General features: G+C 46.5%; 1 protein-coding gene across 1 annotated transcript in view; it reads right to left on the bottom strand.

Annotated features, from left to right (window-relative positions):
* Positions 1-7,499, bottom strand: part of mtus2a (microtubule associated tumor suppressor candidate 2a) — a 125,765-nt gene extending 118,266 nt beyond the window's left edge. Inside the window, exon 1 of the mRNA XM_046318100.1 lies at positions 5,923-7,499. Coding sequence (XP_046174056.1) covers positions 5,923-6,891 — 969 coding nt within the window. The 5' untranslated portion in view covers positions 6,892-7,499. The remainder of the gene's footprint in view (positions 1-5,922) is intronic.
* Positions 7,500-17,062: the final 9,563 nt, after the last annotated feature.

The raw sequence follows: 17,062 nt of genomic DNA, 5'->3' as shown, positions 1-17,062 counted from the left end.
ATCAACCACATCACCCTGTCCAGACCCACTAGCTCACACCCCATCTCCATCAACCACATCACCCTGTCCAGACCCACTAGCTCTCCATCAACCACATCACCCTGTCCAGACCCACTAGCTCCCCCATCTCCATCAACCACATCACCCTGTCCAGACCCACTAGCTCCCCCATCTCCATCAACCACATCACCCTGTCCAGACCCACTAGCTCCCCCATCTCCATCAACCACATCACCCTGTCCAGACCCACTAGCTCACACCCCATCTCCATCAACCACATCACCCTGTCCAGACCCAATAGTTCCCCCATCTCCATCAACCACATCACCCTGTCCAGACCCAATAGCTCCCCCATCTCCATCAACCACATCACCCTGTCCAGACCCACTAGCTCCCCCATCTCCATCAACCACATCACCCTGTCCAGACCCACTAGCTCCCCCATCTCCATCAACCACATCACCCTGTCCAGACCCATTAGCTCCCCCATCTCCATCAACCACATCACCCTGTCCAGACCCACTAGCTCACACCCCATCTCCATCAACCACATCACCCTGTCCAGACCCAATAGCTCCCCCATCTCCATCAACCACATCACCCTGTCCAGACCCACTAGCTCCCCCATCTCCATCAACCACATCACCCTGTCCAGACCCACTAGCTCCCCCATCTCCATCAACCACATCACCCTGTCCAGACCCACTAGCTCCCCCATCTCCATCAACCACATCACCCTGTCCAGACCCACTAGCTCACACCCCATCTCCATCAACCACATCACCCTGTCCAGACCCAATAGCTCCCCCATCTCCATCAACCACATCACCCTGTCCAGACCCACTAGCTCACACCCCATCTCCATCAACCACATCACCCTGTCCAGACCCAATAGCTCCCCCATCTCCATCAACCACATCACCCTGTCCAGACCCACTAGCTCACACCCCATCTCCATCAACCACATCACCCTGTCCAGACCCAATAGTTCCCCCATCTCCATCAACCACATCACCCTGTCCAGACCCAATAGCTCCCCCATCTCCATCAACCACATCACCCTGTCCAGACCCACACTTTTTCCACATTATGTTACATTACAGCCTTATTCTAAACTTGATTAAATTGTTTTTTTTCACACATAAAACTACACTCAATACCCCATAATCACAAAGCAAAAACAGGTTTTTATAATTTAAATAAAATATGTCTCTCTATTATGGTCATACATTGGGCAGGAGGTTAGGAAGTGCAGCTCAGTTTCCACCTCATTTTGTGGGCAGTGAGCACATAGCCTGTCTTCTCTTGAGAGCCATGTCTGCCTTCGGCGGCCTTTCTCAATAGCAAGTCTATACTCACTGAGTCTGTACATCGTCAAAGATTTCTTTAATTATGGGTCAGTCACAGTGGTCATGTATTCTGCCACTGTGTACTTTCTGTGTAGGGCCAAATAGCATTCTAGTTTGCTCAGTTTTTATGTTAATTTTTTCCAATGTGTTAAGTATTTATCTCTTTGTTTTCTCATGATTTGGTTGGGTCTAATTGTGCTGTTGTCCTGGGGCTCTGTAGGGTATGGTTGTGTTCGTGAACAGAGCCCCAGAACCAGCTTGCTTAGGGGACTCTTCTCCAGGTTCATCTCTCTGTAGGTGATGGCTTTGTTATGGAAGGTTTGGGAATCGCTTCCTTTTAGGTGGTTGTAGAATTTAATGGTTCTTTTCTGGATTTTGATAATTAGTGGGTATCGGCCTAATTCTGCTCTGCAGGCATTATTTGGTGTCTTACGTTGTAGACGGATGATATTTTTTACAGAATTCTGCGTGCAGAGTCTCAATTTGGTGTTTTTCCCAATTTGTGAATTCTTGGTTGGTGAGCGGACCCCAGACCTCACAACCATAAAGGGCAATGGGCTCTATGACTGATTCAAGTATTTTTAGCTAGATCCTAATTGGTATGTTGAATTTTATGTTCCTTTTGATGGCATAGAAGACCCTTCTTGCCTTGTCTCTCAGATCTTTCACAGCTTTGTGGAAGTTACCTGTGGCGCTGATGTTTAGGCCGAAGTACGCATTTCAGAGGTCAAATATACTGTTTAGGTTTTCTACTGCCAAGTTTACACCTTCACTAAAACAATGAAATGTTTTGTCCAGGAAGTTGTTTGGAAGGGATTGAATTTGTTGTTGCCTAAGTGATTTTTTTGGTAGGTTTCTACACTACTTCCATCTCAAATCAAATCAAATCACATTTTATTTGTCACATACACATGGTTAGCAGATGTTAATGCGAGTGTAGCGAAATGCTTGTGCTTCTAGTTCCGACAATGCAGTGATAACCAACAAGTAATCTAACTAACAATTCCAAAACTACTGTCTTATACACAGTGTAAGGGGATAAAGAACATGTACATAAGGATATATGAATGAGTGATGGTACAGAGCAGCATAGGCAAGATGCAGTAGATGGTATCGAGTGCAGTATATACATATGAGATGAGTATATAAACAAAGTGGCATAGTTAAAGTGGCTAGTGATACATGTATTACATAAGGATGCAGTCTGTGATATCGGTGATATACTGGCAGTCGGTGATCTATAGCATTTCTTAATATTGTGCAGTTCCTTTGGCTTTGAAGTGTGTCAGTGGACTGACTGTGAACTCTCTGAGAGACTCTGGGTTGAGGTCAGTGGACTGACTGTGAACTCTCTGAGAGACTCTGGGTTGAGGTCAGTGGACTGACTGTGAACGCTCTGAGAGACTCTGGGTTGAGGTCAGTGGACTGACTGTGAGCGCTCTGAGAGACTCTGGGTTGAGGTCAGTGGACTGACTGTGAACTCTCTGAGAGACTCTGGGTTGAGGTCAGTGGGCTGACTGTGAACTCTCTGAGAGACTCTGGGTTGAGGTCAGTGGACTGACTGTGAGCGCTCTGAGAGACTCTGGGTTGAGGTCAGTGGGCTGACTGTGAACTCTCTGAGAGACTCTGGGTTGAGGTCAGTGGACTGACTGTGAACTCTCTGAGAGACTCTGGGTTGAGGTCAGTGGACTGACTGTGAGCGCTCTGAGAGACTCTGGGTTGAGGTCAGTGGACTGACTGTGAACTCTCTGAGAGACTCTGGGTTGAGGTCAGTGGACTGACTGTGAGCGCTCTGAGAGACTCTGGGTTGAGGTCAGTGGACTGACTGTGAGCGCTCTGAGAGACTCTGGGTTGAGGTCAGTGGGCTGACTGTGAACTTTCTGAGAGACTCTGGGTTGAGGTCAGTGGGCTGACTGTGAACTCTCTGAGAGACTCTGGGTTGAGGTTAGTGATAAAGTAGTCTACAGTACTACTGCCAAGACGTGAGCTGTAGGTGTATCTACCATAGGAGTCCCCTCGAAGCCTACCGTTGACTATGTACAGACCCAGCGTGCGACAGAGCTGCAGGAGTTGTGACCCGTTTCTGTTGGTTGTTTTGTCATAGTTGTGTCTAGGGGGGCATATTTGGGAGGGAATGTTGTTTGTCCTCCTGTGTGCTGAGGGTGTCAGGTTCTTGTCCAGCTGTTGGTATTTAGGTCGCCACAGACTAGTACATGTCCCTGGGCCTGGAAACGGTTGCTCTCCCCCTCTAGGATGGAAAAGCTGTCATCGTTAAAGTATGGGGATTCTAAGACTCAATCATAGACACTCTTACTGACAGTGTTGGCTGCTTTGTGTGATGTATTGTTGTCTCTACCTTCTTGCCCTTTGTGCTGTTGTCTGTGCCCAATAATGTGTGTACCATGTTTTGTGCTGCTACCATGTTGTGCTGCTACCATGTTGTGTTGCTACCATGTTGTTGTCATTTTGTGTTGCTACCATGTTGTTGTCATTTTGTGTTGCTACCATGCTGTGTTGTCATGTGTTGCTACCATGTTGTTGTCATGTTGTGTTGCTACCTTGCTGTTGTCTTAGGTCTCTCTTTATGTAGCGTTGTGTTGACTCTCTCGTCGTGATGTGTTTTGTCCTATATTTATTTTATATTGTATGTATTTATTTATTTATAACCCCAGGTCCCCACAGGAGGCCTTTAGTCTTTTGGTAGGCCGTCATTGTAAATACGATTTTGTTCTTTAACTGCCTAGTTAAATAAAGGTTAAATCAAATCATAATAATAAATAAATAAATAAATAAATAAATAAATGGGGGATATAGGTAGCATCTGTTGAGATCATTTCCTTATTCATTTCTAGCCAGATGTCAAATGTTCCTGTGTGTGTTAGGGCTGCTCTATACCAAATTAGCATACAACCTGAGTCCCTTCCCTGTTTCACACCTGGTAGTTTGGTGGATGGGAATACCAGCTCTCTGTAACCTAGGGGGAAACCAGTGGGTCTGTCTCCTCTATACCACCCACCTGGTAGTGTGGTGGATGGGAATACCAGCTCTCTGTAACCTAGAGGACAACCAGTGGGTCCATCTCCTCTATACCACCCACCTGGTAGTTTGGTGGATGGGAATACCAGCTCTCTGTAACCTAGGGGGAAACCAGTGGGTCTGTCTCCTCTATACCACCCACCTGGTAGTGTGGTGGATGGGACTACCAGCTCTCTGTAACCTAGAGGACAACCAGTGGGTCCATCTCCTCTATACCACCCACCTGGTAGTTTGGTGGATGGGAATACCAGCTCTCTGTAACCTAGGGGGAAACCAGTGGGTCTGTCTCCTCTATACCACCCACCTGGTAGTGTGGTGGATGGGACTACCAGCTCTCTGTAACCTAGAGGACAACCAGTGGGTCCATCTCCTCTATACCACCCACCTGGTAGTTTGGTGGATGGGAATACCAGCTCTCTGTAACCTAGGGGAAACCAGTGGGTCTGTCTCCTCTATACCACCCACCTGGTAGTGTGGTGGATGGGACTACCAGCTCTCTGTAACCTAGAGGACAACCAGTGGGTCCATCTCCTCTATACCACCCACCTGGTAGTGTGGTGGATGGGACTACCAGCTCTCTGTAACCTAGAGGACAACCAGTGGGTCCATCTCCTCTATACCACCCACCTGGTAGTTTGGTGGATGGGAATACCAGCTCTCTGTAACCTAGGGGGAAACCAGTGGGTCTGTCTCCTCTATACCACCCACCTGGTAGTGTGGTGGATGGGACTACCAGCTCTCTGTAACCTAGAGGACAACCAGTGGGTCCATCTCCTCTATACCACCCACCTAGTAGTGTGGTGGATGGGACTACCAGCTCTCTGTAACCTAGAGGGTAACCAGTGGGTCTGTCTCCTCTATACCACCCACCTGGTAGTGTGGCGGATGGGACTACCAGCTCTCTGTAACCTAGAGGACAACCAGTGGGTCCATCTCCTCTATACCACCCACCTGGTAGTGTGGTGGATGGGACTACCAGCTCTCTGTAACCTAGAGGGTAACCAGTGGGTCTGTCTCCTCTATACCACCTACCTGGTAGTGTGGTGGATGGGACTACCAGCTCTCTGTAACCTAGAGGGTAACCAGTGGGTCTGTCTCCTCTATACCACCCACCTGGTAGTGTGGTGGATGGGACTACCAGCTCTCTGTAACCTAGAGGGTAACCACCTCTATACCATGTTTTTTGTAGGATGACAATGTCTGTATTTCCGATATCTTTGATGAAGTCTGGGTTCCTGATCTTTATGCCAAAGGCAGATGACCTCTGACCTTGTATATTCCAGGATGAGATAGTAAAAGCTCTGTGTTCCATAGTGTGTAATGTTGTATTTGTGTGGTTTAGGCCTAGACCATCTCACTCTCTCCCTTTCTCCCTCTCTTCCTCCTTACCTCTGACCTCTGACCTCTGACCTCTGACCTTGTATATTCCAGGATGAGATAGTAAAAGCTCTGTGTTCCATAGTGTGTAATGTTGTATTTGTGTGGTTTAGGCCTAGACCATCTCACTCTTTCCCTTTCTCCCTCTCTTCCTCCTTACCTCTGCTGGTTGGTACTTGTCCACCAGTGGTCCATAGAAGCTCTCAGCCTTGCTGCCCAGCTTCGGAGGGGCTGTGTGGCTGTGAGTGTGGGCTCCAGTGTGTGTGTGGGTGTGTGTGTGAGAGCCAGACTGTGTGTGTGTCGGGGGGACAGTGTGTGTGTAGCCACGAATCCCTGTTCCCATCATACCAGAGTTGAACAGACGGTTTTTCTGCATCTCCTGTCTGTATTTGTCGTAGAGGAGGTTGGAGGCACTCAGGACGGGTGTGTTTCTGGACGCTATGCCGCGGGAGTGTGTGTTGGTGTGCGTTTTGGGGCTAGAGGAGTGCTTCTGAGGCATGTTTGTGGCAGGGGAGTGTGTATGTGTATAGGCAGAGAGCCTGGAGGGCAAGGAGGAGACCTGGTAAGGCCCGTCTGAAGCCTGGGGTTTGAGTTGAGGACCCTTCCGGATATAGGTGATGATTTTGGGCCGTACTCCTTTGGGCTTGGGGGGGCTTGGGCTGGGGTTAGGGGCCTGGTGGTGTAGAGGAGGTATGGGTATCCCTGTAGAAGCGAGGTTAGATTTGAGAGGTGGTCTAAGCCCACTGCTACCATAGCCCTGGGGATACCGAGCTGAACCTGTAATGATCCTCGAAGGGGACATCGGCTGTTGTTGTTGTTGATCCTGTCTCCGTGGTGACCCCTGTGGGGTTCCGAGTGGGGAGCGAGGGGGTGTGTGTGAGCATGGTTGAGAGGTGACAGTAGCCCCACAGCGGTTTGTTCTACGGTATCTGAGCTGAGACTGGTCCTGGTGCTGATGTCTCCTCTCCAGGCTTGCGGTACGTTCTGCGCTACTCCGACGTCTATCCAGGGAACGAGCCTCTCTCTGGGCAGACTGGCTGGCCTGGCTGGGCTGGGGAGCTCCAGGACTGGAGCTGGGCTGGTAATGGGGGTGGGAGTGAAGGTGGGAGTAACTGCTACAGTTGACCATTGAACTCTTGACCTCTAGGGTCTCTTGTGTTTGCCTGCCGTCGACCCCGTGGTGACCTGGGTCCACGACCTTACGACCTGCATCTGGAGACAGGGAGGGAGAGGTCGAGGAGCGCCGTCTTGTGATTGGCTCAGCTAAGCTCCTCCCTCTTCCTGGTTCCAACTGACAGAGAGGTCGGACGAGCTGTTGTCTGCGAAGAGGAGGAGCTCCTACTCCCTTCTTCCTCTGTCCTATCCCTCCATCTGAGGAGGACAAGATGCTGTTTCCCCGGTAACACCTCACGTCCTGTCTTTGAGTGGTAACATCCAGTTTAGACCCCTCCTCTGTCGCACTTTGACCCCTCGACAGTTCTACATCCAGGTTAGATGTTTCCTGGTGCTGATGATGATGTACTTCTTGGTCAGGTGACCTCGGGTACTGTAGTTCTCCCAGGTTAGGAGTGTCCTGAGAGTGTGGTGCTGCTGTGGAGTTCAGGCCAACAGGGGGAGCCCTTCTATTGGCTGAGGTAGTGGGATTGGGGTTAGAGGTCAATGGATGTCCAGTAGGGTCCAGACTGCTACTCAGGGTGGAAACGGCAGACACACAGAGACTCCCTTTGTCACCCACGCTGTTCTGCTCTCCTCCTCCTCCTCCTCCTCCTCCTCCTCCTCCTCCTCCTCCTCCTCCCCCTCCCGTCTCTTTACCTGATCGAGGGACGCTGTAGTTGAGGTCCTGACGGAGCACCTCTCTCTCTCCCGCTACCTCTTTTTGTCTATCCATCCCTCTGTCCCTCCCATCGTTATCGTTCCCGTGAACAGAAACACAGCTGGCCGTGGAGCTGGAAGAGATCGACAACAGTCCTTCGTCTGCTCCTCTTTTAGAATTCTCTCCTTCATCATCCTCCTCCACTTCTCCTAATCTCTTTCCATCCCCCCCTTCACCTCCATCTCCATGGAAGGTGTGTATCTCTAGCAGTTCCAACTCCTGGATGTCATGGTCCAGACATCGCTCCTCCCTCCCCCAGATAAGAAGCTTGTCCTGGGCTTCGCTCTGGGCCACCAGGGGGGGTAGCGGGCTGGAGGCCTGGTCATCTGGGGTCTCCCCAATTAGCACTAGCTGGTTAGCGTTAGCATCTCCAGTCGGAGGGTGAAACAGGACATGAGATTTGTTGTAGTTTTTTATGTCTCGTCCGCTGACAGACAGACTCTGGAGACCAGCTGGGACACTCATAGTGGAGGAAGGGTCCTTCAGGCAATCTCAAAGACACCTCTCGGGTTCTGCTGTCATTAATGGATTTGTGTGTTCTCTTCCTTCCTTCTCTCTCTCTCTCTCTTTCTCTTTCCTTCTATTGTTTATGTCTCTCTCTTCTCCCTCTTTCTCTCTCTCTTCTTCTTTCTCTCTCTCCTCCCTCTGTCTCTCTCTCTCTCTCTCTCTCTCTCTATGGGTGCTTTCTGGGTCTTTGTTATAGCCAGGGAACAAGAGAATGAAATCTCATCTCACATCCTTCCTGTTTTCACTCCTCCTTTCCACCTGTGACCTTGGTTTGACCTTGAGCTCACTGGTTAGAGGGTTCTGATGACATCACTGGTGAGAGGGTTCTGATGACATCACTGGGTAGAGGGTTCTGATGACATCACTGGGTAGGGGTTCTGATGACATCACTGGGTAAAGGGTTCTGATGACATCACTGGGTAGAACATTCTGATAACATTTTGTTTGGAAGTCTGTCACCGCTGCTGTCCCTGATTCAGTCTGCAATGAAGAAGAACAAAGAGAATATCGGTTACATACAAGTTACATTCAAGGTACATATCAGTTACATTCAAGGTACATATCAGTTACATTCAAGGTACATATCAGTTACATTCAAGGTACATATCAGTTACATATCAGTTACATTCAAGGTACATATCAGGTACATATCAGTTACATTCAAGGTACATATCAGTTACATTCAAGGTACATATCAGTTACATATCAGTTACATATCAGGTACATATCAGTTACATTCAAGGTACATATCAGTTACATATCAGTTACATTCAAGGTACATATCAGGTACATATCAGTTACATTCAAGGTACATATCAGTTACATTCAAGGTACATATCAGTTACATATCAGTTACATATCAGTTACATATCAGTTACATTCAAGGTACATATCAGCTACATATCAGGTACATATCAGTTACATATCAGGTACATTCAAGGTACATATCAGGTACATATCAGTTACATATCAGTTACATTCAAGGTACATATCAGGTACATATCAGTTACATATCAAGTACATATCAGGTACATATCAGTTACACTCAAGGTACATATCAGGTACATATCAGTTACATTCAAGGTACATTCAAGGTACATATCAGGTACATATCAGTTACATTCAAGTTACATATCAGGTACATATCAGGTACATATCAGTTACATTCAAGTTACATATCAGGCACATATCAGTTACATATCAGTTACATTCAAGGTACATATCAGTTACATATCAGTTACATTCAAGGTACATATCAGTTACATTCAAGGTACATATCAGTTACATATCAGCTACATATCAGTTACATTCAAGGTACATATCAGTTACATATCAGTTACATATCAGTTACATATCAGTTACATATCAGTTACATTCAAGGTACATATCAGTTACATATCAGTTACATTCAAGGTACATATCAGCTACATATCAGTTACATATCAGTTACATTCAAGGTACATATCAGTTACATATCAGTTACATTCAAGGTACATATCAGCTACATATCAGTTACATATCAGTTACATATCAGTTACATATCAGTTACATTCAAGGTACATATCAGGTACATATCAGTTACATTCAAGGTACATATCAGTTACATTCAAGGTACATATCAGTTACATATCAGTTACATATCAGGTACATATCAGTTACATTCAAGGTACATATCAGTTACATATCAGTTACATTCAAGGTACATATCAGGTACATATCAGTTACATTCAAGGTACATATCAGTTACATTCAAGGTACATATCAGTTACATATCAGTTACATATCAGTTACATATCAGTTACATTCAAGGTACATATCAGCTACATATCAGGTACATATCAGTTACATATCAGGTACATTCAAGGTACATATCAGGTACATATCAGTTACATATCAGTTACATTCAAGGTACATATCAGGTACATATCAGTTACATATCAAGTACATATCAGGTACATATCAGTTACACTCAAGGTACATATCAGGTACATATCAGTTACATTCAAGGTACATTCAAGGTACATATCAGGTACATATCAGTTACATTCAAGTTACATATCAGGTACATATCAGGTACATATCAGTTACATTCAAGTTACATATCAGGCACATATCAGTTACATATCAGTTACATTCAAGGTACATATCAGTTACATATCAGTTACATTCAAGGTACATATCAGTTACATTCAAGGTACATATCAGTTACATATCAGCTACATATCAGTTACATTCAAGGTACATATCAGTTACATATCAGTTACATATCAGTTACATATCAGTTACATATCAGTTACATTCAAGGTACATATCAGTTACATATCAGTTACATTCAAGGTACATATCAGCTACATATCAGTTACATATCAGTTACATATCAGTTACATATCAGTTACATATCAGTTACATTCAAGGTACATATCAGTTACATTCAAGTTACATATCAGTTACATATCAGTTACATTCAAGGTACATATCAGTTACATATCAGTTACATATCAGTTACATATCAGTTACATTCGAGGTACATATCAGTTACATATCAGTTACATTCAAGGTACACATCAGTTACATATCAGTTACATATCAGTTACATATCAGTTACATTCAAGGTACATATCAGTTACATATCTGTTACATTCAAGGTACATATCAGTTACATATCAGTTACATATCAGTTACATATCAGTTACATTCAAGGTACACATCAGTTACATATCAGTTACATATCAGTTACATATCAGTTACATATCAGGTACATTCAAGGTACATATCAGGTACATATCAGTTACATATAAGTTACATATCAGGTACATATCAGGTACATATCAGGTACATATCAGTTACATATCAGATACATATCAGGTACATACAATGTACATATCAGGTACATATCAGGTACATATCAGTTACACTCAAGGTACATATAAGGTACATTCAAGGTACATATCAGGTACATATCAGTTACATATCAGTTACATTCAAGGTACATATCAGGTACATATCAGTTACATTCAAGGTACATATCAGGTACATATCAGTTACATATCAAGTACATATCAGGTACATATCAGTTACACTCAAGGTACATATCAGGTACATATCAGTTACATTCAAGGTACATTCAAGGTACATATCAGGTACATATCAGTTACATTCAAGTTACATATCAGGCACATATCAGGTACATTCAAGGTACATATCAGGTACATACAACGTACATACAAGGTACATAGCAGGTACATACAAGGTACATATCAGTTACATATCAGTTACATACAAGGTACATATCAGGTACATATCAGGTACATATCAGTTACATACAAGGTACATATCAGGTACATACAAGGTGCATACAAGGTACATATCAGGTACATACAAGGTACATATCAGGTACATATCAGTTACATATCAGTCACATATCAGGTACATAGTAGGTACATACAAGGTACATATCAGGTACATATCAGGTACATATCAGTTACACTCAAGGTACATATAAGGTACATTCAATGTACATATCAGGTACATATCAGTTACATATCAGTTACATTCAAGGTACATATCAGGTACATATCAGTTACATTCAAGGTACATATCAGGTACATATCGGGTACATATCAGTTACATATCAGTTACATATCAGTTACATATCAGGTACATATCAGTTACATTCAAGGTACATATCAGGTACATATCAGGTACATTCAAGGTACATATCAGGTACAAGGTATATACAAGGTACATATCAGGTACATATCAGGTACATACAAGGTACATACAAGGTACATACCAGGTACATACAAGGTACATATCAGGTACATATCAGGTACATATCAGTTACATATCAGTTACATACAAGGTACATATCAGGTACACACAAGGTACATATCAGGTACATACACGGGAACATATCAGGTACATACAAGGTACATACAAGGTACATATCAGGTACATACAAGGTACATATCAGGTACATATCAGGTACATATCAGTTACATATCAGGTACATATCAGGTACATATCAGGTACATATCAGTTACATATCGGGTACATATCAGGTACATATCAGGTACATATCAGTTACATATCAGTTACATATCAGATACATATGAGTTACATATATACAAGTTAGTCTTCCCTTTTCCTCCACTGCTCAGTGAATCCCCTATCTGGGAAGTTTAAAATGGAATCTCTTTAAAACTCAGGGCGCCTTTACAGCAGGTTGAGGTGACTAACGACACTGAGAACCCCTACCACAGACTGTTATTACTCACAAGGGGAGAAGAGAAGATAATAAATCTGAGCCAACAGAATGGTTCTGTGCGAGCGGGGAATCTCCCAAGGGATGACTGACGAATAACAGGAGAGGAAGTGGAGAGAAGGAGACAGGGGAAGGAGACAGGGGAAGGAGACAGGGGAAGGAGATAGGGGAAGGAAGGAGTGAGAGAGTGGGAAATGTTCAGCAATTATCTCATCCCCTCAAGTGGAATGAGACAGGGGGAAGGAAGGAAGGAGTGAGAGAGAGAAGGAGAGAAGGAGGGAGAGAGAGAGAGAGAGTGAAAAGAAAATTACAAATCAATTTCCAGCCACTTTCTGCAACATAAATACACCCACTGCATTCTATGTGTGTGTCTGTGTGTGGTGTGTGTGTGTGTGTCTGCATCTGTGTCTGTCTGTCTGTCTGTCTGTCTGTCTGTCTGTCTGTCTGTCTGTCTGTCTGTCTGTCTGTCTGTCTGTCTGTCTGTCTGTCTGTCTGTCTGTCTGTCTGTCTGTCTGTCTGTCTGTCTGTCTGTCTGTCTGTCTGTCTGTCTGTCTGTCTGTCTGTCTGTCTGTCTGTCTGTCTGTCTGTCTGTCTGTCTGTGTTCTCAGGTCCAGTGACCATGCTTCTTTCCGACCCTGTGGGTAACAGCTGTCATCAGACCAGATTGTTGTCTCCTATAGAATCAGACCAGATTGTTGTCTCCTATAGAATCAGACCAGATTGTTGTCTCCTATAGAATCAGACCAGATTGTTGTCTCCTATAGAATTAGACCAGATTGTTGTCTCCTATAGAATCAGACCAGATTGTTGTCTCCTATACCATCAGACCAGATTGGGTTTCTCACTCTTTTCTCATTCACACTTTCTTCCTCAATTCCATTTCTCTTCACAACACTGACAGTCTGTCTCTCCTCTAATGTCAGAGAGAGACTCTGGGTCAGCCAGTATCCCCTCTGAGAGATTCTGGGTCAGCCAGTATCCCCTCTGATAGACTCTGGGTCAGCCAGTATCCCCTCTGAGAGACTCTGGGTCAGCCAGTATCCCCTCTGAGAGACTCTGGGTCAGCCAGTATCACCTCTGAGAGACTCTGGGTCAGCCAGTATCCCCTCTGAGAGACTCTGGGTCAGCCAGTATCCCCTCTGATAGACTCTGGCTCAGCCAGTATCCCCTCTGATAGACTGGCTCAGCCAGTATCCCCTCTGATAGACTCTGGCTCAGCCAGTATCCCCTCTGATAGACTCTGGCTCAGCCAGTATCCCCTCTGAGAGACTCTGGGTCAGCCAGTATCCCCTCTGATAGACTCTGGGTCAGCCAGTATCCCCTCTGAGAGACTCTGGCTCAGCCAGTATCCCCTCTGAGAGACTCTGGGTCAGCCAGTATCCCATCTGAGAGACTCTGGGTCAGCCAGTATCCCCTCTGATAGTCAATACCAGGGAGCTGGGGTCCGGCGGCAGTTCGATACCTGGAGGTGGTCTTGAGAAGAGCCGACCGGCGACAAGCGGAGGACAAACATCTGGGCCGAGGGTATACCGACCTCTTCCTCCGGGAAGAGCGGGAGCTGATGACCCAGGGAACACTCGAAAGGCCCAGTGGCAGAGCCGGGGAGGGTGTCGTGGGCGTATTCAACCCACACGAGTTGCTGGCTCCAGGTGGTGGGGTTGGCAGAGACAAAGTGACGAAGAGTCGTCTCCAGGTCTTGATTGGCTCACTCCTACTGGCTTTGGACAGAGTGTGAAACCCGGAGGACATACTGGCTGATGACCCAGTGAGCATGCAGAATGCCTTACAGAACCCTGGACGAGAACTTAAGACACCGGTCGGAGACCCTGTCCTCAGGCAGTCCATGGATCCTGAAGACGTGCTGCACCATGAACTGAGCCGTCTCTTTGGCCGAGGGTAGTTTGGGGAGAAGAATGAAGTGGGTGGCTTTGGAAAACCGATCCACTACTGTCAGGATGGCGGTGTTGCCATCAGACGGGGGAAGACCCGTGACTAAGTCGTGGGATATGTGAGAACAGGGATGGTGAGGGACAGGCAGTGGTTGATGGAGACCAGCCGGAGATTGCCGAGGAGTCTTGTTCTGCGCACAGACAGTGCAGGCGGAGACGTCTGGAACCAAAAGCATTGCCGCACAAAGGCCAGGGTCCAATGGGAGCAAGCCTGGAGGAGTGGGCCCACTCCAGGACTGAGGAGAGTCAGGCACAAGCATCCAGTAATCTGGACACAAACACCCCCTGGGGTTCGGTTGGGAATGCTGCGCCTCACGGACCTGCTTCCCTATTCCTCAGCTGAGTGCTGTCGCCAAACACGAGGTTGGAAGGATGATCTCGGGGTCTGAGGGTGTAGCCGTGGGGCGGCGTGACAGTGCATCTGGGTTGATATTCTTGGATCCCCGTTGGTGGGAGAGGAAGAAGTTAAACCGAGTGAAAAGCAGGGACCAACTAGCTGGCCTGGAATTGAGATGCTTGGCGGTGTGGAGACATTCCAGGTTCTTGTGGTCCGTCCACACAATGAACAGATGTTTTGCCCCCTTCAACCAGTGTCTCCACTCATCCAACTTCACCGCGAGAAGCTCACGATTCCCCACATCGTAGTTCCTCTCTGTGACGTTGAGGCGATGGGAGAAGATGTCATGCAGGTGATAGAGGACCCAAAAGCGACTTAACAGAAACAGAGTTTATTTAAGTCCAAACAGGGAATAACAGAAATCCTCTAGTCTGTAGAGGGGAATGACTGGAGAAGCGGCCACAGACTGCAGGTCGCTCCGGGTAGGCGCAGGCCGTAGTAGACAGAGACACCTGCTCACACGCAGCATCTGATGAAGGCAAAAAACACGACAGGACAGGGCGAAACACAATCACAGCAAAAACACGACAGGACAGGGCGAAACGCAATCACAGCATGGTGAATACTAAACAAGGAACCGACGGGACAGGAACGGAACACAAAGGAATAAATAGGGACTCTAATCAGGGGAAAGGATCGGGAACAGGTGTGGGAAGACTAAATGATGATTAGGGGAATAGGAACAGCTGGGAGCAGGAACGGAACGATAGAGAGAGGAGAGAGAGGGAGGGGGAGAGAGAGGGATAGAAAAAGGGAACGAACCTAATAAGACCAGCAGGGGGAAACGAACAGAAGGAAAAGCAAAATGACAAGATGATATAAGACAAAACATGACAGTACCCCCCCACTCACCGAGCGCCTCCTGGCGCTCTCGAGGAGGAACACTGGCGGCAACGGAGGAAATCATAGATCAAACGGTCCAGCACGTCCCGAGAAAGAACCCAACTCCTCTCCTCAGGACCGTAACGAAAAACGATAAAAAGGGAAACTAGGGTACTACTCTAAAAAAAAAATGAGAACTAGGGACAGACTGAGACACAGCAAGGGCAGGAACAAGAACAGGAGAGATGCGATGGCAGGGAACAGACTGAGACCCAGCAAGACCAGGAGCAGAAGCAGAAAAAAAATTACCAGACTTCTTCTGCGCGCAGTCTGAACACGCAGCCACGAAACGGCGCGTGTCACGCTCCTGAGTCGGCCACCAAAAGCGCTGGCGAATAGACGCAAGAGTGCCTCGAACACCGGGATGACCAGCTAACTTGGCAGAGTGAGCCCACTGAAGAACAGCCAGACGAGTGGAAACAGGAACGAAAAGGAGGTTACTAGGACAAGCGCGCGGCGGAAGTGTGCGTGAGTGCTTGCTTAACCTGTCTTTCAATTCCCCAGACTGTCAACCCGACAACACGCCCATAAGGAAGAATCCCCTCGAGATCAGTAGAAGCCACAGAAGAACTAAACAGACGGGATAAGGCATCAGGCTTGGTGTTCTTGCTACCCGGACGGTAAGAAATCACAAACTCGAAACGAGCGAAAAACAACGCCCAACGAGCTTGACGGGCATTAAGTCGTTTGGCAGAACGGATGTACTCAAGGTTCTTATGGTCTGTCCAAACGACAAAAGGAACGGTCGCCCCCTCCAACCACTGTCGCCATTCGCCTAGGGCTAAGCGGATGGCGAGCAGTTCACGGTTACCCACATCATAGTTGCGCTCAGATGGCGACAGGCGATGAGAAAAATAAGCGCAAGGATGAACCTTATCGTCAGACTGGAAGCGCTGGGATAGAATGGCTCCCACGCCTACCTCTGAAGCGTCAACCTCGACAATGAATTGTCTAGTGACGTCAGGAGTAACGAGGATAGGAGCGGACGTAAAACGTTCTTTTAGAAGATCAAAAGCTCCCTGGGCGGAACCGGACCACTTAAAACACGTCTTGACAGAAGTAAGAGCTGTGAGAGGGGCAGCAACTTGACCGAAATTACGAATGAAACGCCGATAGAAATTAGCGAAACCTAAAAAGCGCTGCAACTCGACACGTGACCTTGGAACGGGCCAATCACTGACAGCTTGGACCTTAGCGGAATCCATCTGAATGCCTTCAGCGGAAATAACGGAACCGAGAAAAGTAACGGAGGAGACATGAAAAGAGCACTTCTCAGCCTTTACGTAGAGACAATTCTCTAAAAGGCGCTGTAGAACACGTCGAACGTGCTGAACATGAATCTCGAGTGACGGAGAAAAAATCAGGATATCGTCAAGATAGACAAAAACAAAAATGTTCAGCATGTCTCTCAGAACATCATTAACTAAT

The sequence above is a fragment of the Oncorhynchus gorbuscha genome, linkage group LG20 (genome assembly GCF_021184085.1).
Source record: "Oncorhynchus gorbuscha isolate QuinsamMale2020 ecotype Even-year linkage group LG20, OgorEven_v1.0, whole genome shotgun sequence".
Taxonomy (NCBI): Eukaryota; Metazoa; Chordata; class Actinopteri; order Salmoniformes; family Salmonidae; genus Oncorhynchus; species Oncorhynchus gorbuscha.
Note: the sequence above shows the minus strand (reverse complement) of the source record. Positions and strands in the feature narration are given on the sequence as shown.